A 22,368-nucleotide genomic window follows, 5' to 3' on the forward strand; every position below is an offset into this window, starting at 1 on the left:
ACTGAGTACAGTGGAAACATATGGCAAAGAGACCTTACTGGATCTGGAGAGGTCAGAGAAGGCTTCTCTGAGGAAGTAATGTCTCAGGTAAGAACGCTAGGATGATGAAGAGTAAAGCTAGAAAGGGAACAGGAGGATTCCATTTTGTGCTGAGGCCCTGAAGAGAGGGAGAAATGGTGCATTCAAGAAGTGTAAAGGAGGACAATATGGCCAAAGTGTAGAGTAAAACGAGGAAGACTGGCTGGACGGGGGAGTGAGAAGTAGGAAAGAAAGTTGGTGCAAGTGAGCAACAATTAATATATCAACTGTGGCCTTGAATTTAAGGAATTTTCAGACCTTACATCATACACCAGATAATTTTCACATGTGCTGACAAAGAATGAATTGAGATACAAGCCTTTTTTCCTTATGAATATTTTTCTTTAATTTACTGATTTTCTTTTGATATCTTTAAGCAAATATTATTTTAATATTACAAAAGCAGTACATGCTTGTTAGAACAACTGCAAAAATATAGAATGTATAAAGTTTAAATGACTATTTTTCAGTCGCATTTGCTACACCTCTGAGAAATAATCATTCTTAACCATTTAGTGTATCACCTTCCAGATTTTGGTTTTTGTCAACAAAATATATATCTAGACTTTGTTTTGTTTTATAGACATGGGATTTATACCAGTCTGTCAAAATGTGAAAATTATTATACCCCAAATAGAAAGAACTGTGAAGCTCAGTTCTTGGAGAGCCAGGGAATTCTTTACGCGTTAGGGAAGAGGAGAAGCAGCTGCTCAGTGGAAGCTGCTGTCACTTTGCGGGCGTTTTTGAACTGCCGATGAACTCTGGGATCCAGCCCATCACACCACTTGCTGCCATCCTTACCTCTTCCTTTTCACAAGTTTGCAGCCAGCAGGTTTTTTTCTGCTTGTTTAATTAAAGTTGGGGAGAAGGCAGGGAAAGGAAAAGACCGAGATTATTTTATAGAAATTAATCGACATCATTTTATAAGACTGAATCTTACGGAGAAGTGAAAATTCATTTACACTGTCATAACAAGTTGACTATGAAAAAGAATAATGAGAGGAAGAGTTTTTCCTTATTTGATAACACTCTGGTGCCCCAAAGTGAAGTTTTCAAAATGAGAATGAAAAAAATAGAGAGAGTGGCTTGGTTATATTATTTTCCTTATGTAAACTAGTACTATCTCATTATTTTCTGTAAGCAGGGTGAGCACCAATTTTTCCACCCTTTTTCTATGAAAGGAAGATCAGAAATAGTTCAGAATATCTTTATTTATATATATACATTTTTTTTTTTTTTTGCAGAGGAAGACTCACCCTAAGCTAACATCTGTTGCCAATCTTCCTCCCTTTTTCTTCCTTTTTCCCCCCTGAAAGTCCCAATACATAGTTGTGTATAGTTTTAAGTTCTTCTGGTTCTTCTGTGTGAGCCGCCACCACAGCACAGCTGCTGACAGACAGGTGGTGTGGTTCTGTGCCCGGGAACTGAACCCGGGCCACCGAAGCAGAGCATGCTGAACTTTAGCCACTAAGCCATCAGGGCTGGCTCAGATTATGTTAATTTTGTCTGTCCAGAGAGTGCCTAGTTTCAATCAATTGGGATTGATGAGTGTAAACTACATTGGAGAATGGTTACCTGCTCTAAAAGTAATTTGTGTTAAAATTTATAAAACTTACTGAAACCACTGTTGAACGTTTTAAAAATAAAGTTAAATAGGCCTTTGAAGAGCATGTGGGTGGGTGTCAGTAAGGTCAGTAGGAGATTTCAGGTCCTAATGGTGGAGAATTCTGACTATAGAGGACATTAAATTGAGCCATTAAAACTTCTTCAGTTAGCATATTTGTAAGTATTCAAAGATGAGAAATACCAGTATGTAGCCCTGGGTATAGGAAGAATACTATGCTAGTGTGTCTAACCTTGATAGTTTGGCTCATCCTGAAAGGAAAAAATTACAGTAATACTGGGTAGTGAAAAATTCTTTAAATTACTTTATTGTCATGAAAAGCTGCATATAATAAACTGTTTTCAGGCCAGAGTCTTGCTGCTCTTTTCTAGTTCTTTTTCTTTTTTTTTTTTTTTTTTTGGTGAGGAAGACTAGCCCTGAGCTAACATCTGCTGCCAATCCTCCTCTTTTTGCTGAGGAAGATTGGCCCTGGGCTAACATCTGTGCCCATCTTCCTCTACTTTATATGTGGGACGCCTGCCACAGCATGGCTTGATAAGTGGTGCGTAGGTCTGCACCTGGGATCCGAACCTGCAAACCCCGGGTCGCTGAAGCAGAGCGCACGAACTTAACCACACCGCCACCGGGCCGGCCCCTCTAGTTAATACTGTAAGTCAACAAAGTAGCTGAAAATAAGGACCATGATGGATTTTTAGAGACCATAACTCTTTTCTTAATTGAATGGAGTTTATGCTCAACATCAATAAGCAGTGCATAAAATTGGGGATAAAACTGGGGGGCCGGCCCCATGGCTTAGTGGTTAAGTGCACGCGCTCCGCTACTGCCGGCCCGGGTTCGGATCCCGGGCACACACCGACGCACCACTTGTCCGGCCATGCTGAGGTGGCGTCCCACATACAGCAACTAGGATGTGCAACTATGACATACAACTATCTACTGGGGCTTTGGGGAAAAAAAAGGAGGAGAATTGACAATAGATGTTAGCTCAGAGCTGGTCTTCCTCAGCAAAAAGAGGAGGATTGGCATGGATGTTAGCTCAGGGCTGATCTTCCTCACCAAAAGAAAAAAAAAAAAAAAACTGTTTGAAAAAACTCTTCTTTACATGCATAGTAAATCTTCATTTCCAGGATGGAAAGTTAGTGCCAATGACGGTTTTCCACAAAACGGATTCTGAGGACTTGCAAAAGAAACCTCTCCTGGTACATGTATATGGAGCTTATGGAATGGATTTGAAAATGAATTTCAGGCCTGAAAGGCGGGTGTTAGTGGACGATGGATGGATATTAGCATATTGCCATGTTCGGTGAGTCAACACATTTTACCTGGAGTATGAGTGCTAGAGCATTGTGACAGATACCCAGAATAACAATATATCAGGCAGCAAAAGTTTATTTTCTCATTTGTGTTGTTGAATATATGCATTCCTAAACTGTGCTGGTGGAATTTGATTCAGTAACAGATTAGTTGATCCAAAAAGCAAAGGAGCAGGTTTTTAGGATTTTGTGCAAGATTTTTAGGATTTTTAGAATAGATGTACCAGTCTCTGTACTTACTTAGTAACATTATAATTTCCATTTAATTCTGAGTTTAGGTTCTTCTAAAATAGCCTCTTAAGCTGGACTCCTTTTTTCCACTCTAACTTGCATTTTATTTTAGCTGTTCTCAATACACAAATATTATTTTATGTTTCTGCTTAAAATCCTTCACCACCTCCATCTCCACAATAAAATTCAAATTCCTCAATATAGTATTTAACGTCCTAATGATCTGGCTTATTTCTGTAGTGGCATCTGTCATCACTCCCCAGACACGTGCTGCACTCCAGCCATGCACATCCTACACATCCAGGCTTGCTGCCTCCTTTCCAATAACAAGCTCTTTCCCCTCTGTGCTCTTGCCAATGCCGTGTCTTTCAAGATTCAGCTTAGATATCATCTCCTTCTTAAGCATTTGTTTTCCTGATTCATGTATATACCCCTAACCTGACAGGTGGATGTTCTTTCCTCCACTTCTGTGATACCTTAAGTATACTTGTGTTATAGCAGCGACCATGTTGCTTGGTAGCTGTTTTCTTTCCCCACAAAATTATGATCTTCTCCAGAGTTTTGCTTGTTTTTTTTTTTTTTTTTTTTGATCAGGTAAAAAAAATCCCTGAGCTACCATCTATGCCCATCTTCTTCCACTTTGTATATGGGATGCTGCCGCAGCATGGCTTGGTGAGCAGTGCGTAGGTCCGCGCCCAGGATCTGAACCAGCAAACCCCGGGCCAGAACCCAGCAGAGTGCACGAACCCAACCACTGTACCACCGGGCCAGCCCCTTGTTTATATTTTTAAGGCCTGCATTTAGCACAATGTCTGGTAAATTATAAGCAGGCGCTCGAAACATATTTGTTGAGTCAATTTTTAATTGTCTGTATCAGGGATTGGCAAACTTTTTCTCTGAAGAACTAAATGGTAAACATTTCAGGCTTTGCAGGCCACATATGGTCTCTGTTGCATATTGCTGGTTGGTTTTCTTTCTCCCAACCTTTAAAAATGTTTAAAAACCATTCTTAGCTCGAGGGCCATACAAACACAGGCCTCTGGGTAGATTTGGCCCACAGGCTGTAGTTTACTGACTGACCTATATCAGTAATATTTTTTCCTCACTAAAACTTTTTTGCCGTTTAATTTCAGGGGTGGTGGTGAGTTAGGCCTCCAGTGGCACGCTGATGGCCGTCTAACTAAAAAACTCAATGGCCTTGCTGACTTAGAAGCTTGCATTAAGACACTTCATGACCAAGGCTTTTCTCAGCCAAGTCTAACAACCCTGAGTGCTTTCAGTGCTGGAGGGGTGCTTGTGGGAGCATTGTGTAATTCTAATCCAGAGCTCCTGAGAGCTGTGACTTTGGAGGTGAGTACACTCTGTCTCTACTGTTTACAGAATGGGGAGGCGTGAAGCCATAGGTTGCTCTAAGAAAAAATTTCTCTGCCAGTTTTACCATAGCATAGGAGTGTAACGAAAGCTTTTAAATTTTAAACACAGAATTGTAGCTCTGGGAGAACTTCTAAAATTCTTTTAATCCAACTACTTACCCTTTACTCTTCCCTGACAGCATTCTTTATTAATTTTTAAGGATTTCCACTGAGGGATATTAATGGCTATTCCCATTGATCATTTTTTATTTGTAAGAACATTTAGAATTGGTGGAAAAGAGACAAAGCATATATGACTCAACCAGTTCCAGGAAGTCAGGCAGAGCAGACTGTGACTCCAGAATGCATGAAGTCCTATGACTCTCCTGCCCATCAACGTTTCAATCCTGGATTTAGGGGGTCTCTATTTTTAGATACTCCATTCTTAATGGTCTTTAGGGGTATTTTTTCTGTACTGTAATTAAAATATCTTACCTGTTCTGAAAAGGCTGTATAGTCTTTTCCTGGTGTCCAAAATTATGAAGTTATATTATAGCACCTCATTTCACCTCCATCATTCTCCTGCTTCCTGGTTGGATACTCTAGAAAATAATGATTGGGATGGAGACAGTAAATTGTTTTCAGGTTTTTTTATTTTGAGGGTGGGGGTATACACTTTGGGTTTGTATTAAGTAAATAGGTATTGTGTAATCCTGATCTGTAAATCTATTTTTTTAATAGAAATACTAAGTATAGAGGGAAAAAAACCCATGTACAAAGATAATAATGGCAGAATTATTTACATATAAACAAAATTCAACTTACTTTTGACTTTTAGAAATTATGTTGACTTCTAGAAATTAGAAAAGAAATAATCAGAAATATATGTGTAAGGATATTTATCCCAAGTGCTTATAATAGTGAAGAATTGGAATGAACCTAAATATCCAACAGTAGAGGGGTCATATATGAGTTAAAATTCTTAATTAGAAGCACCAAAACCCAACTCAGACTAATTTAAGCAGAGAAGGGATTTATTAAGGGGTATTGGGTAAGGGTGCATATAGAACCAGAAATGTGTCCCAAATACACCATGAAACTGGCCCAGTGAAGCTGTCACTGCTGGGCACAAGTCACCTCACACAGCCAGTGCTCCTTCTAGAAACTCGATATGGCTGCGGCACTTTTTTTTTTTTGTGAGAAAGATCAGCCCTGAACTACCATCCATGCTAATCCTCCTCTTTTTGCTGAGGAAGACTGGCTCTGAGCTAACATCTATTGCCTATCCTCCTCCTTTTTCTCCTCAAAGCCCCAGTAGATAGTTGTATGTCATAGCTGCACATCCTTCTAGTTGCTGTATGTGGGACGCAGCCTCAGCACGGCCTGACAAGCCGTGCGTCGGTGTGCGCCTGGAATCCGAACCCGGGCCACCAGTAGCGGAGTGCGCACTTAACCGCTAAGCCACGGGGCCGGCACCAGCTGCGGCACTTTTGCCAGAATCAACTGTCTGTGGTCCCTACTTCTTTGATTCACTAGCTTTCCATTCAGATTTTGGAGCACATTGTCTGATTGGTAAGACCTAGGTTGGGAGGCTGCTCCCATGCTGCAGGGAAAGCTGGGAAAGGAGCTGTCTGGCATTGAGCACCGCTCCAGTGAGAGGCAGGCTCTGTCTCATAGGGTCAGGGACACTCTAAATGCAGAAAAGGACTTCAGATGCCAGGCAGCCAGAAAGAATTACATTTGCCCACTGTATTTGGTTAATGTTAATACCAGAGAAAGCTGAAAAGCATGTTAACAGAAGACTATAAGGCTAAGTGAGAAAAGCAGCTGCCGTTTTATTAAATGTTTTAACACTAGTTATAAGCCAAGGAGTGATTTTTCTCTTCTTTCAACGAGTATTTTCCAGATTTTCTTCAATTAGCATTTATTACCTTTATTTTTAATGTAAAATGTCCAACTGGTGAAGAAGAGTTTGTTCATGTGTTGTTGGGGTTTTATTTTTAATTGTGGTAAAATAACTTAAAATTTACCATCTTAACTATTTCTAAGTGTGCAGTTCATCTGTGTTAAGTATAGTCACATTGTTGTGCAACCAATTTCCAGAGCTTTTTTCATCTTGTAAAACTGAAACTCTAAACTCATTACATAGCAACTCCCTAATTCACCCTCCCCCAGCCCCTGGGAACCACCATTCTACTTTCTGTCTCTATGAATCTGACTACTCCAAGCTACCTCCTATAAATGGAATCATACAATATTTGTCTTTTGTAACTCATTTATTTCACTTAATGTCCACAAGGTCTATCTTTGTTGTAGCTTGTGTCAGAATTTCCTTCTTTTTAAGGCTGAATAATATTCCCTTGTTTCATTGTATGTATATTTTGCTTATCCATTCATCCATTGTTGGACACTTGGGTTGCTTTCACCTTATGGCTATTGTGAGTAATAATGCTGTGAACGTGGGTGTACTCTTTGAAACCCTGCTTTCAATTCTTTTGGGTGTATACCTAGGAATAGAATTGCTGGATCATATGATAATTCTAAGTTTAATTTTTTGAAAAAACAACATACTGTCTACACCATTTTACATTCTCACCAACAGTACACAAGGGTTTGAATTTTTGTACATCCTTGCTGACACTTGTTTTATTATTTTTTGTTTTTTTAATTTTATCTACCCTAATGGATGTGAGATGGTGGCATTTATTACTTCTATATAATATATATATAAAAATAAAAGGCACCGAACTAAAAACAAAAATTGTGTAATTAGAAGGTAAACACTTTCTTTTTATATAAATGTCATTTAAGGAGTCTGAATACACTAAAAGCCAGTAAATCACAGGCCCTGGTTAAGGACTAAGTAATTAGTCTGGCTCCTGGGAATCTAGATGGTTTCTTGAGCTTTGTTCTCATGTCAGCATGTATATTTATAAAGTATAATATTTTTCTGAAACTCATTTTACCAAGTTGTTGGTCGAAGTTTAAGTTTATTTGGCTATTTTTTTTTTTTTAGGCACCTTTCTTGGATGTTCTGAACACCATGATGGACACTACACTTCCTCTGACACTAGAAGAATTAGAAGAATGGGGGAATCCTTCGTCTGATGAAAAACACAAGAACTACATAAAACGTTACTGTCCCTATCAAAATATTAAACCTCAGGTAGTGAAAGACAGTTATGATATACTATCCTAAAGTGATAGAGAAGATAATCAAAAGGATACTTACCCACGCTGAGGCAGGAATTTAGTAGGGCTTTAGATTGTTTCTACTTATAATACCCAAACACCTTTCAGCACCATCTATGCTCATACTCCATGTTTATTTCAATTTAATAGCTCAGGAGAAAAGATTAGATAAGGTCATGGTCTCCCTAGTCAAGAAAAGGCTATGCTACTATAGATCTCTCAAGAATAGCAAATGAGAAAAAAATGTCTAGTACTAAGGGGAAAAAAATTGGAAGTAATTATTTTTCCTAATCTATAAGGTGGAAAGGGACCATAACGAGTAATATAAATTCTTTGTACATCTATTTTCTTTCAGCATTATCCTTCAATTCATATCACAGCTTATGAAAATGATGAACGTGTACCTCTGAAAGGAATTGTAAACTATACTGACAAACTCAAGGAAGCCATTATGGAGCATGCTAAGAACACTGGTGAAGGTAGGAGAGCACCTGGAAGAAGAGAACATAGCTAAATAAACTGTTAATACTGCTCAGAGTAATACTTTTTATGCTACAGACCAAATCATCTGCCAATGATTTTGGACAAATAATTGTTTTTCCTATGTTGACTACCCAGTTGAAACATACGTATAATAACTGTTAACTACCTTGCCTCTTTTTTGAAGGACAATATTGAAATAAGGTAGGCAAGGCACAAAGAAAAATATCAATTATAATTTGGAAATATACTATCATACAATCATTCATTCATTTAACAACATTAATTGAGCTATTATTCTTGAGAACCTCTAAAATCGATTCTGAAGTTTTTGCTCTGAAGCGTCAGTGCCCAAACTAGCTGCTTTAATTTTCTCTAGATCTTTCAGTTTCATGAGATAAGAACTCTTACCTTTTTTCCTTGCAAAGACATGCTGAGACCTTCTGGGCTCAGGGTGGGAGGCACCCACATACAAGTGTTCAGACAGTCCCGGTGTATTTAGCTCCATGTCTTTCTCTCACCCATTGCTATAGTTGGTGTTTCCAGGTCACAGACTCTCCGATTCCGCAGGGCCGATTGGCTTCCTCCTAGGTTGCAGCCTTCTCCATGTGGGCCTATCTACAGTAGTCTGTTCCATCCATCTTTCTCAGCCACTGGTCCTCCTCCTGCTTTTTTTTTGTTTTTTTTTGCGAGGAAGATCAGCCCTGAGCTAACATCCATGCCAGTCCTCCTCTTTTTGCTGAGGAAGACTGGCCCTGGGCTAACATCTGTGCCCATCCTCCTCCACTTTATATGGGATGCTGCCACAGCATGGCCTGACAAGCGGTGCATCGGTGCACACCTGGGATCCGAACCCAGGCCGCCAGCAGTGGAGTGCATGCACTTAACCTCTACGCCACAGGGCCGGCCCCACCTCCTGCTTTTTTTGTTTCAGAAATTTGTCTTCTTGGGCCCACCCGGTGGCGCAAGTGGTTAAGTGCGCAAGCTCCGCTGTGGGGGCCTGGAGTTCGCCGGTTCAGATCCCGGGTGCACACCGACACACCGCTTGTCAGGCCATGCTGTGGCAGCGTCCCATATAAAGTGGAGGAAGATGGGCATAGATGTTAGCCCAGGGCCAGTCTTCCTCAGCAAAAAGAGAAGGATTGGCAGATGTTACTCAGGGCCGATCTTTCTCACCAAAAAAAAAAAAATTTGTCTTCTACTGCTTGCCCGGTCCCATCTCTTTGCTGTTGGTGGTGGTGGTTTATGTCTTTTTCCTTCACTATGATTTTAATCGAGTACTTGTAAGGAGAGGGGAGAAATGGGTCTCCACTGGCCAGAAACCTTCTAATTGTTTCATATGTTAACTCTTCCAGGCTATCAGGCCCCCAATATTATCTTAGATATTCAGCCTGGAGGCAATCATGTGATCGAGGATTCTCACAAAAAGGTATGTTATCGAGCCCCTGTCAGTTGACAGATCCCTAAGTGGAGATGTGTGGTACTCAGCATTTCGGTGGTTGCAGCAGGGTTTATGACAGCTACTTCACAACCGTCAGTCTGTGGCTGAGACCCACCAGGGAAGGAAGAACACTGAGTCAATCAAGAGAAAAGGCTCTCTCTTGTACTTGATAAGTGAGCTTTGTTAAAGAAAGTAATTGAATCCTAATTGTTGGGAGCCTTCTGCCTCTGACCCAAATAAAAGTACCCTTGCCGTAATTACTGACTTCGGGGTTAAGTGAAGGTGGATAGACAAAGAGAGACTTGAACACTGGAGTTTTACCACAAAGACCTTCTATTTAATTTTTAAAATGTGTTTCTTTTAGATTACAGCCCAAATTAAATTCCTGTACGAGGAACTTGGACTTGACAGCACCAGTGTTTTCGAGAATCTTAAGAAATATCTAAAATTCTGAAACGCTGCATTCAATGGGAATTGGAAACACACTGAAATATTTCATAGTCTTATTTCCAATTGGGTTGACAAAAGTGAGATTTTTTTTAAGTTGGTAAATAATTTTTAAAAATTTTCTTCTCCATCCAAATTTTGTTTAGTGTACATTTCACTTGCTTATCCTGTTCTCTCCATTGATGCACGTGCCCCTTAACCTAGGAAAGTAGTTTTCAAATCATGCTCCTTAGAAGGACATGAAGTAGAGGGTGAAAGAAGGATTGGTGACAGCAGAACTCCCCCTTCCCCCATCAAAACAGCCTTGTTTTTGTCTTTTATTAAGATTTTCTTTGAACAGTTTACAAATCAAGGTCCTGCCTCTTTGCTAGTGAATATTTTTAGACACTTTGGCAGTAAGTCATCCTCCAATTTCTATGCCTGTATTTTATGGAAAAATAACATTCTCCACATTAAAATTCATTAGATCTTTCTAATAATCTGGAGTCCTAAGGTGTTTTGATCACTCTTATTGATGCTATCTCAATAAAATTACAAGTTCCTGCAGGTGATAATTTTTTTAAACATTTTATTATTCTTTACATTCAAGCTACAGAAATATCTAAGAATTTGTGACTGTACCTGAAGTTACTACAAACGCTTATAATAGAAAAGAATGGTAGTGTCTTCATCTCTTTCATAGAGGTGCCTAACACAGGCTGTACAGTATGTTTAATACACTGGAATAGCATGCCCGATTGGAAACAAAACATCTGTCACTGAAAGCTGTTTGATGATGAAAAAGATTCTTCGTGTTGTATTCAAGAATGAGACCTACTCCCTTGTCCAGTACAATGGCGGAGGTGTCAACTTCACTGCCTTTGTAGGCAGCATTGGTACTTAACCTTATCGTCACTCTCGTGGGAATATTTGAAATCATTTCCTTTAGATTTAGCAGTGATGATTCTCCAAAGTTCAGAACCACAAGAAAAACTCTGTCTATGCCATCCAGCTCTCTTGCGTACACGACAAAGTTGCTGTCATTCCTCAAGTAGCAAAACCAGCCCCTGCTGAGGAGCAGCTCATTGGCATGAAGCAGACTTAATTCTTGATATAACTTCAATGCTGATGTGGGCTGAGTCTTTTGGACCTATTTTTTCAAAAAAATGTTAACATAAATATTTGATTCTAAGAAGTTTCTTTAAAATATTTTTAGTATTAAATAAGGAATTATTTCCCAAAAAAACTTGCTTCAATTTTGCCCCTTAAAATAACTACCAAATGATAGATATTAATAAGTAGATAAGAATAGATTATTTAACTGCTGATAGAAATTGCAAATGCAGGGCTTCACCTTGTCTGGGAGTCATTGCAGTATGCCCGGTGCTTTGCTGCATCTTGGCCAGAGCTGATGTAAAGACCAAATTTGTTTTAGGAATCCCAAAACAAATGTCCATGTCTAACTTAATGGATATTTAACTTGCCTAAATAATGTCACTTTATGCTATATTGTAGCTAGCAGAAAAGCAGCCACAGTGGCCATGGACTCTGGGAATTTCTGGTGAATTGAGGCTTCTCTGTTCTCTTTTGTAGAATAATGTGTAGGTTGCTGTAACTTCAGTAGACATGTATTTCTTGCATAGCTAATGATGAACAGAAAGTTGCAAAAGAGGATGCAAAGCAAAACACTGCCTAAAGTGAAAGTTAGAAATTGGATGCTTTTTTTTTTTTTAATCATAAAAGTAATATGTGTCCATTAAAGATTTGGGTTTATTTTACAGCCATATAAAACATACATAACTTAATATTGTATTTTTCCTGCTTTTTTCCCTTTAATATTTCAAGCATCTTCTATTATTATATAGCCTCCATGAATGTCATTTTAATGGCAGAATAATACTCTATTGAATGCTTATACTGTACTTAACCTTCCTTTTCATTTCAACCTTCAAGTTTCTAATATTTTCTTAGATTTTTAATGCCCCCTCCCCATATTTGGATTATTTATTTAGAATATAAATATCAGAAAGACAATTACTATGTCAAAGACTATGGACACTTGATACATAATGCCAAATTATTCTTTGTAAGAGCTGTTGCCAAATCAGTGATAAGATTCATTTCACTGTACTCTTGCCAGCCATCACTGCAGTGATGGTGCTTCTTGTTGTTGTCGTTGTTGTTTGGGGGCAGGTGCCTACTGTGTGGTCTTTAATGAATAATGAATGTTTGAAAAAATATATTCTCTGTTTATCAGGTACAAAAGTATTTATGGTACATGTATATGGTGTGTGTATATGACTTGTCAAATTACTATTAACATTTTCTATAGCCTTAGATAATGCATGACAAAGCATAATTCAGTGCCACTGACATAAGAAGTGCCCAATGTGTTAACTATTATTTTTGTCTACTTAATTTACCACTTTCTAGAAGTATGTTGAAGTGTCTCTCTGTGTTTATGGATTTCTCAGTTTTCTTTGCCTTTCTCAGAGTACTTGTTTTTTATATATTTTGAAGCTATTATTAGATGCATAGATTCATGATTTGTAGTGGAATGTTCTTTTATCAATTTTTGAAAACTGCCTTTGTCGCATAATGCTTTTCATATTGAATTCTATTTTGTCTGCTATTAAATATTTCCATACCTGCTTTGTGTAACTTTCTTTTTTTAATGGGAAATGCATACACACTATATGAAATTCAGTTACAAGAATATATAAAATTAAAAGGTTTTCTTAACACCATCCCCTAGCTTCCCAGTTCCTCTCTCAGAGATAGATAATGTTACTGTTTATGTATTCTTTCATTTTTATGTATCATATGAAATTATACATTCTGTGCCTATGCAAGCATATGTAGACATACTTTTTCTTTCTTTACACAAATTGTGGCATGTTACCATTTTGTACCTGCTTTTCATTATTTATTAATTCATTATTTATTATACATTATATTAATGAAATATTTCATTATTTATTAGAGATGGTCTTATATCACTGCACATAGAACTCCTTCATTATTTTTAAAAGTTGCATATTAGGGCCGGCCCCGTGCCTTAGCAGTTAAGTGCACATGCTCCGCTGCTGGCGGCCCAGGTTCGGATCCCGGGCGCGCACCAACGCACCGTTTCTCCAGCCATGCTGAGGCCGCGTCCCACATACAGCAACTAGAAGGATGTGCAACTATGACATACAACTATCTACTGGGGCTTGGGGGAAAGTAAATAAATAAAATTATAAAAAAAAAAAGCTGCATATTAGTCCATTGTATGGGTTACCCATAATTGATTCAACTGGTTTTCTATTGATAAAATATTTAAATTATTTCCAGAATCTTCTGCTATTAAAAACAGTACTACAGAGTAGAGATCCTTGAATATTTATTGTTTTCCACATGTGCAAGTATTCCTAGGTACAGATATCTAGGAATGAAATTACTAGGTAATAGGTATATGCATTTTTTGTTTTGATAGCTATAGCCAGGTGCAAGCTTTATTTTTGTTAGTATTTGCCTTTGGTATATTTTATTTCTCTGTGTCCTTTTGTTTTAGCTATGTCTCTCATGTCAGATTTTGTCTTGTCTAATCCAAGAGTTTTTATCTTTTAATAGGTGAATTTAACCCATTTATATTTGTAATTACCATATGTTTAGACATAATCCTACAGTCTTATTTTATCTTTTATTTTTATTTGTACCATTGTTTTGTTTTCTTCCTTTTTAACTTTTTATTGGATCAGTTGGTTTTCTTTATTTACTTTTTTCCTTCTAATGTTCTTTGAAAATTATATATTGATGTGTGTTCTTCTAATGGTTACCCTTAAAATTGTAATGACCACTTTTTTTTTTTTTTCTTGTGAGGAAGATCAGCTAACATCCAGTGCCAATCCTCCTCTTTTTGCTGAGGAAGACTGGCCCTGGGCTAACATTCGTGCCCATCTTCCTCCACTTTATATGGGACACTGCCACAGCATGGCTTGACAAGCAGTGCCTCGGTGCGCGCCCAGGATCCGAACCCTGGGCTGCTACAGCGGAGTGCATGCACCCAACCCCTGTGCCACAGGGCCGGCCCCGTAATGACCGCTTTAAAATATATTTTTCTCAACATATGGAGCAGTGCTATCCAACATAACTTTCTGCAGTGCTGGAAATAACATCTGTGCTGTCCACTGTGGTAGCCACTAGCTACTGAGCACTTGAAATGTTGCTAGTATGACACAGGAGCTGAATTTTAAGTCTATTTAATTTTAATAGTCACAGTGATTAATGGCTACTGGACAGCTCAAATCTAGAGTGAGTTACTCCATTTGCATCCCCTGTAAAGATAAGTGCTTTAGCCTGCTCATTCACTCTCTCTCACTCACACACACATATAAACACACACACCCTCCTTGCCACCACTTCCCACATAGAAATAAATCACTAAAATTTTTGTTCCAGAATACCTTATTTTACATTATGTATCAAAAATTATTTATCTTTAAGTTTTGTTGGTTCCTTTCCTCACTATTTTTTATACATCATGTCTTCCTTTTAGATTCATTTTTGGTTTTGCTGGAGCCCCCAGTTATTCTCTCAGAACCTGACTATGCATGGTAAAATTTGACTCCTTTTTTCTCCATCTCTATTTTACTCTTATTCTTGAATGGACACAAGATTCTAGGTTTAAAATCAAGTTTTCATTACAGCTTTGAAGATAAAGTTCTAATATGTTCTAGTATCCAGTTGAGAAGTCTGATGCCAGTCCAGTTCTCATTCCTTTTCTCAGGTAATCAATTTTCAAGTTTGGTTGCTTTCTGCATATTTTTAGGGTTTTCTCTATTATTGCCATTCTAGAATAAGATGAAGTCTTCTGTTATCTCTGGATTGTTTTCTTTATTTTTTTGGTTATATGTCTTTCTCCAGTCTCTATTCTCTTTTAGAATTCCTTTCTATTGTATGTTGGAATTTTTAGATTTATCCTCCACATATCAAAGATTTTCTCTTTATACTGTTAACTTCTTTCCTTTTTACAGTGCATTCTGGGACAAACCCCTCAGTCAATTGTCCAGCACACTAATTAGAACTTCTGTCTATTTCATTGTTTATTTTGACAGTATTTTACATTTCTAAGATATCACTTCTCTAAAAGAGAGTCAGTGGGCTCCGTAAAACAACAGTCTGTTGGGGGGGAGGTGTTTATACTAATAATGAAGTCTTATGTTTGCTATGTTTTCTCTGCTTTCTACAGTGTTCTGTTAGGAATGGTGTCTCTCATGGTCTTCATTTTTCTCAAATGTAGTATGATTCTTGATCCATTTACTTTTGCATTTTGATACTCTTTGTTTGCCTGTCCTCAGTTGCTGGCCGTTAGTAATCGTGAGAAACTGAGTTGGAGGTAGGTCTGGTTTGTCTTTGGGGTTCTTTTCCCGCTTAATGGTGATAAGCTACCTAGGGTCTTCTGGCTTTGTGTCTGAGAGCATTCCACAGTGAATTATCTCAGGGACATCACTAGAATTAGGTGTTCTTTTCCTTCTTTTCTTTCTTCTGCTGTGCTTGTGGAAGTTTGACACTATTTCAAGCTTTGCTCTACTCATTCCGACATGAATATGATCACCAAACAGGCCTTGGGTTTCTTCCTTAGGGAAATTCTGGTGCAGCAGTGCAGCAGTTTAGAACCATCCCTGCAGTGCCCTACCTGTACCTACTAGAGCGGTTTTCTCCTGTGTATGTAGACTATGGTTTCTATGCTCTTGTTCTCTGTAATTTAATTTTACTTTCTATCTTTTAGAAATTACTTAAATTCTCACCTGTTTTTAGGGCTATTGTGTATGTATTTTATTAGAATGATATTGCCTGAGACTTGATTATGATTTTAGCATCCCTCCAAGCATTATTCATGATCATTGTAAATATGATCATGTAAATATGAAAAAATTCACTTGGCTAACCTAATAGAAAAAAATTTTTTAATTTGTTTTAATTTGCATTCATGTTTTTCCATTTTTGCTGGTGTACATTTTTATACAGGATTTCTTACATATTGGACTCAGATTGGCCTATGGGAACGTTTTGGACATTTGGACATAATGAAATCAATAGATGCACTTAATCCAAAACACAAATGTTAAAATATGTATTTTGTGTTTTCAAGGACCTACAATTATATAAAACAAATCTTATACTATCCCGGAATCCTCCGTGGTGCTTGGAGCAGGAGTTGTGGGAACAGGAGGGTTTGCATGAAGTTTTATATCAGAATAATGTGGGGCGTGTTTTCAAAATACTTAGTAGATTGGAGTGAAGGTGTGCTATAAAATTTTTAAGTATCCTCATATGATGCCAATAATGTGTTGGCATCTAAAGTGTTCCTCTAAAGTGTTTTCCAGTGAACTTTTCATTAGTACACGACAGTGGAGTCTCCTTTTACTCACCTAAAGTCATTTCATATTTTTTTGGTCTGAGGAAATGTTCTTAGCACTTCGCTGGAATTTATGCATTCCTGTTGAGGAAATTTGTCTGCTGAACCTTGCAAACTTGATTACCATGAGAACAGAAAATAGTACAGGCAAAAGCCAAAGGGTGTGCTTTTCCAGGACAGCTACGTGTAGGGATTATTCATGTCTTCAGTTTCTTTAGGTAAAGCTTTGCTCTCAAACCCACATTACCCTAGACTGATTGATCTATTTCTCTCCTTCCTTCCTTTTGAGGGGAGGAAAGGAGGAAAGATAGCTGGGCTTGCTGAAGGACCTCCATAAAATTCCCTTAATAGCTTAAAGCTCTTAGTTAAAGTCATTCCAGTGAAGAGTTGTATGTTCTGTATACTTCAGATGGTACACTTCCGTACCAGTTTGTATTTTGACAAAAACATGACTTGCAAACTCCTTAAAAATGAAAACCACAAAAGAAGTCTATGTGATTGATTTAAAGAGCATCAGTTAAGGTTTTAAACTCACTCAGGGTGAGTGAATGTTAGCACAGAAGCTCATTTCCTGTTTCTGGAATCAGCATAAAATTTTCATTGATACTTACATCGACATTCACAGTGTGGTAATCTGAACTGGTGGGTAACCAAGTGTGACTGCCTTCAGAAAAACCAGCATTTGAGGTATTGTCCCACTGCATTGGTGACTTTGAGAGAAGGGTATCCTGCGTCAAAACACCGTAAAGAGAAAACAGTGGTCTGGTTATTAAAAGATATGTAGTTTGGCCGTGATTTACTTCATAATTATTTAATTCCCTGTATTTCTTAGCTAGTACTTGTATTCATTAGCATTCATAATGAAAAGGCCATAACATTCAGTACATAAACCAGTTTTACACTTTTAATTGGAAAATAGTTAATGATATCTTGAGTCTGAATAACTATAATAACTGAACTTTGATACATGCTTGGAATCTTTGCTGCTTTTTCCTAAAAATGAGTAATGTAGGATTTCAAAATGTGCCATTACCAACTCATTCTACTGTGGTGCAGTGATGGTGAGTTCAAGTATGCAGCCATGTACAAGTAAGCCTAAATTCTGTCCTCTTTCATCCAGCCTGTTATTGCACGTGAGTGCACACACACAAATTTAGGAGCTGAAATAGAAACAGTTTCACTTTGACCAAATATTACGGAAATTAGATCTCATACAATTGAGAGCTAACCATACAACGTATAGGTTCAAGATCATCTGCCTAGCAAGACACTTGTGAGATGTGTAGCCTCAAACAAGAACAAAATAAAAACCACTCAAGTCTGGCACTGGGCGCTACATTTGTTAACATAAAAGGAAGAATCTTTGTGCTATGGTAGAACGAGAGCCAGCAGTACAGACAAACACTATACTAATGTTCCTAACTCCGTCTTTCAGGTAGAGGGCAATAAATAATATTCCAGACTCAGAACACTGGTTCTCAAATTTGAGCATGCCTAAGAAGCAGCTGGAAAGCATCTTTAAAATGCAGATTCCAGGCTCTACACAAGAAGTTAAGTTGTGTAGCTCAGGAAGCAGCATTTTTAACAAGCTCCCCAACCAAGAAAGCTGAGAATTCTCACTGCCTAACAGTAAGAAAGGAAAGCAAGTAATCGTGATTTTCAGCAGAATAGAAATAGTAAATTCTCTGATTTGGCAAAAAAGGAATATTTGGTGCGGTGCATGGTTAAATTATAAGAACTTACAACATTATAGCTTTCGTTGAGATTTGTGGCTAAAATATCTCCCATTCCTATTTCTTCGCCATAGTAAGTTATGGGAGTTCCAGGGAGTGTGAAAACAAGCATGTTCATGATGTTGACATATTCTGTCCCCAGACGAGAAGACAGCCGGGCGTTGTCTGGTCCACTGATCTGAAAGGCAGATGTTTTTAAGAACACAGCTCTATACACAGTTTCTGGAAGATTTACCCTATTTCACAGAAAGTTTGCTAGGCAGAAAAACAAGGTTAGCCATCGGTGCCTTGGTATCAACAAGCCTGGACTTGAGTCCTAACCCTGCTACTTGCTGTGTAACTGACCAGTTTACTGTCTTGGCCACTCATTTGATCAACAAAATGGTGATAATTTACTTCACAATGATACGGCAAATAAGATAAAATTTATGAGGGTACATATTAATATTTTCACACATTTGGATAAGAGAATATTGACAAGAAAGGAAAAATGTTTCCCCCATAGAGAGCAGGACAAGAGGAACAGGTGGAAGGCACAGGGGTGGGAGAGACTTCTGATGTGTCCCTTTTTGTGTGTGTCTGTGACTTTTGAACTATTCAAAACAAAATTAAATCATCTTTTATAAAGAAATGTACATAGTCCAAGAGGAAATTCTGTAAAGTGTTGTCTATTTTAAATATGACATTTCTAGGTTAAATGCTCTAATTACATATTATAACATCTGGTCCTTATTTAAGAGTTTATTTAAATCATCTGACAACTCTTTCCATATATCACAACTCAATCTCATGTGAATATGCTGAGCATGGCACTTTACTGTTTAAAAAGTACTTTCACGTCTGTGTTATTTCTTATTTCCCCCCTCCACTGCAGTGCTGTCGGTCTTATCTCCATTTTACAAATGATGAAACAAGCTCTGAGAAACTGCATCATTTATTTAACTCAAGGTTTGAGGCAGAACCAGCCTTTGAACTTGAGTCTGAGTATAGGAACTTGGTTGTTACAATTCAGGAAAAGGGAGATTGCTTTTATTTTTTTAGATGTACTATAATTATCTTTACAATTATCTTTTTATAGACCACTGTAAAGTATCTTTCCATTTTTATGACCAGAAAATTGGGTCAAATTTTGCTTCCATTTAATTCTTTTCATTATCTTAAGAGCATCTGACAAGAAACTCTGATTTCTCAAGCCTTCTGAACTAGAGCACTTTCTTTTTCAGAACTGAAATCAAGAAGTATTTCCACAGGTAGTTCACAGCGATGGACAGGGATGAGGGCCTCTCACAGGCCGAGAGAGGTACCGGTCGCCTGTGATACCTGAGACTGTCAGTACATGAGAAAAAACAAGTGCTAAAACTACATTATAAAATTTGTGATATAGGGGGCACTTATGGGATGGTGGAGTAAAGACCTCTAAAAATCACCATAAAAGCAAGGAGAATGCTGGCAAAAACTAAAAATCCACTTTTTCAGAACTCTGGAAATTAACTAAAGGCTTACAACAATCCAAGGTATTATTGGATTGTTGGAGTATTTATTCAAGAAAAACAGCTGGATCTCAGTAAGACAGCAAGCTTTGTGTCATTTTAATTTGCCCTAATTTCAGGCCCCTCCCCTCAGATCCACAATAGTCTTGAAAAGCAACAGGCTTGCACCTACAGTAGCTGTAAAAACCAGCAGCCTAGCAGCCAGTGGAGGGGCAGAATGGGTTTAGAGTTCACCAAAATTTTCATCTCCAGAGAACTGTCACTATCTGACCTTTCTAGCAGCTCGGTTTTGGTTGGGTTTTTTCTTGATCTGATCTGACTCAGAGCTGACTCTGCAAATAGCCCTATTCCCAGGGCCTTTGCCAAAAGCAATCAGCAGCAGTTGTTTAACATTACACCTGCCTGTGGTGGTATTACCAGTTGGGGCTCAACAGAGACTGACCCAAAAACTTAAAGGAAAAGCTGGGGAAGAGATGTCCAAAAGGGGCTTTGAAAGGCTCTGACAGATTCCTAGAACCTAGAATGCTACACCCAAGTTCATGGCTGTGCAGATGCCCAGGGAAGACCTGAGAAGACTAATCTCTCACCTCTGGCGAACCTTGAAGCTCTGTGTAAACAGAAAGTGAAGACTAAAGCAGACGTGTAGACTGCCTGTGAGTGAAATCATGCCCCAACGCAAACACACAGAGGCCCTCAGCAAAGGCTGAGAGACTTATTGGGTCAAGGCATTTAAGGAATCACTTTCCAATTGTCAGCTGACCAATAAGCCAACCAAGCAGAAACTTTAGTGGTCACACAAAAGAGCATAGATTTTGCAGAAAGTTACTCAAGAATCAAACAGCAACAACAAACGCTGGGGAGGGGAGAATATGATTTCCAGAATTTCTACATGGTATTCTTTTAAATATCCAGCTTTCAACAACAAAGAATACAAGACATGCAAAGAAACAGGAAAGTATGGCCCATACATAGGGGGGAAAAAGCAGTCAATAGAAAATGTGGCTGATGAAACCCAAACATTGAACTTACTGGACAAAGACTTTAAATCAACTATTATACATATGTTCACAGAACTAAACTATAGGTAAAGAATTTAAAGAAAGTATGAGAACAATGTCTTGTCACATAGATACTATCAGTAAAGAGAAATTGTAAAAAAAAAGAACCCAACAGAAATTTCAGAGTTGAAAAGTACAATAACTGAAATGAAAAATTACTAGAGGGGCTGGAGAGTTTTGAACTGGCAGAGGAATCAGCAAACTTGAAGACAGATCGATGGCAATTATCTAGTCTGAGAACCAAAAAGAAAAGAATGAAGAAAAATGGCAAGAACCTGGCCAGAAGCTGGGACAGGGGCTCACTATAAACAATCACCAAATAGGGGAAAGGTGAAGATCACTTAGAGACAAACATGCCCCTCGTTTTAGAGGTGACTATTCCACAAGCCCACCAGCGCCAGATGTGCCGAGCTGGACATAAGGACTTACCATCCAATTAGGCCATTTTCCTTCTGGCATGTTTTCCATCCAGGATGTGATAACCTCAAACACACTGTTCCCAGAAGGAGTGTTCAGGCTCGTGAGGTAATCATTGAAGGGAAAATCTGCTTCTTGGATAAAAGACAACCCGTAGTACATCATGGTCCTGTCAATTGTCTCTCCATTGGCTTCAGTCCCCATGAACCTGTAAGAGTTGGCAGGGTGCAGTGTCTTCAGGGCCTGTCAAAAGACTGGGTAAAGGCTTATATTTGATTGGCTAGATGTGGGGGTGAATGCACACTATTAGCCATATCAGGCTAGGGCTCACTAGGAAGCATAATCAAGCCAGATGACCAAGAAATGGCACACTGGGTCACTAGACAATTTCTCATTATAATAAACGCAAAGACTAGCCTAATACTAGGGCGTGTCTAAGAGTTAAGAAACACATTTGGATCTCAGTCAGTATTGTTTTATTCTTTCTAAATCTGATGAAAACTCAGTAACTTCCAGGAAACCTTTCTTCAGCAATTCTCATCACGCCACTTAGAATTTACAGTATAGGTCCACGAAAAAGATGAAGGGATTTCCCTAAAAAACTTCCCTTTGTATTTGAATCCCTATAAAGTCTCACTTTATTATTGGGGTGCACTCTTAGTTATTGAAAACCAAACATTCTTCAGGGAAGACACATTCACCTGAAATGACCCGCATCACTGCTGGCTGTAGCTGTTGGAGGCATTACATTAATGAATGAATAAGTGCATAGGATCTGGAGCCCAGTGTTTCAGTTCCAATCGCATCTCTGCCATTACTACCTGTGTGACCATTACCTGCATGCTCAGAGTCTCAGTTTCCTCATCTGTAAAATGGGGATAGTAATCAGAGGACCTACTTTAAGGAGGAGAAATTTCTTTAACAACTCCTTTTCTATTGATTCTATTGGGTGATCTATATAAACATAGTAAGAGTCAAGTTTACTCAGTGTTTATTATCTGCCAGGCACTGTTTTAAGTGCCTCATACACATTATCTCATGGACTCGCACAACAGCCATATAGGGGTGTCACTATTACCTTTTGATTGATGAAAAAACTGAGACATCAACTAACCAGCCCAAGGTCACACAGC

The 22,368-nt window shown here is 38.4% G+C and overlaps 2 protein-coding genes across 7 annotated transcripts in view; one reads left to right on the forward strand and one right to left on the reverse strand.

Annotated features, from left to right (window-relative positions):
- The window catches only part of PREPL (prolyl endopeptidase like), a 42,039-nt gene extending 31,182 nt beyond the window's left edge, over positions 1-10,857 (forward strand). For all 6 annotated transcript variants that reach the window (XM_058551317.1, XM_058551322.1, XM_058551316.1 and 3 more), the window contains 6 exons: positions 2,830-3,005; positions 4,380-4,596; positions 7,615-7,764; positions 8,146-8,269; positions 9,626-9,699; positions 10,076-10,857. In XM_058551317.1, the coding sequence (XP_058407300.1) occupies positions 2,830-3,005; positions 4,380-4,596; positions 7,615-7,764; positions 8,146-8,269; positions 9,626-9,699; positions 10,076-10,165 (831 nt within the window). In that variant the 3' untranslated portion in view covers positions 10,166-10,857. The remainder of the gene's footprint in view (positions 1-2,829; positions 3,006-4,379; positions 4,597-7,614; positions 7,765-8,145; positions 8,270-9,625; positions 9,700-10,075) is intronic.
- The window catches only part of SLC3A1 (solute carrier family 3 member 1), a 34,570-nt gene continuing 23,007 nt past the window's right edge, over positions 10,806-22,368 (reverse strand). Inside the window, exons 7-10 of the mRNA XM_058551325.1 lie at positions 21,248-21,443; positions 18,281-18,448; positions 17,149-17,265; positions 10,806-11,287 (exon numbers count right to left, since the gene is read on the reverse strand). Of these exons, the coding sequence (XP_058407308.1) occupies positions 10,847-11,287; positions 17,149-17,265; positions 18,281-18,448; positions 21,248-21,443 (922 nt within the window). The 3' untranslated portion in view covers positions 10,806-10,846. The remainder of the gene's footprint in view (positions 11,288-17,148; positions 17,266-18,280; positions 18,449-21,247; positions 21,444-22,368) is intronic.

This window comes from Diceros bicornis, chromosome 12 (genome assembly GCF_020826845.1).
Source record: "Diceros bicornis minor isolate mBicDic1 chromosome 12, mDicBic1.mat.cur, whole genome shotgun sequence".
In the NCBI taxonomy this organism is placed as follows: Eukaryota; Metazoa; Chordata; class Mammalia; order Perissodactyla; family Rhinocerotidae; genus Diceros; species Diceros bicornis.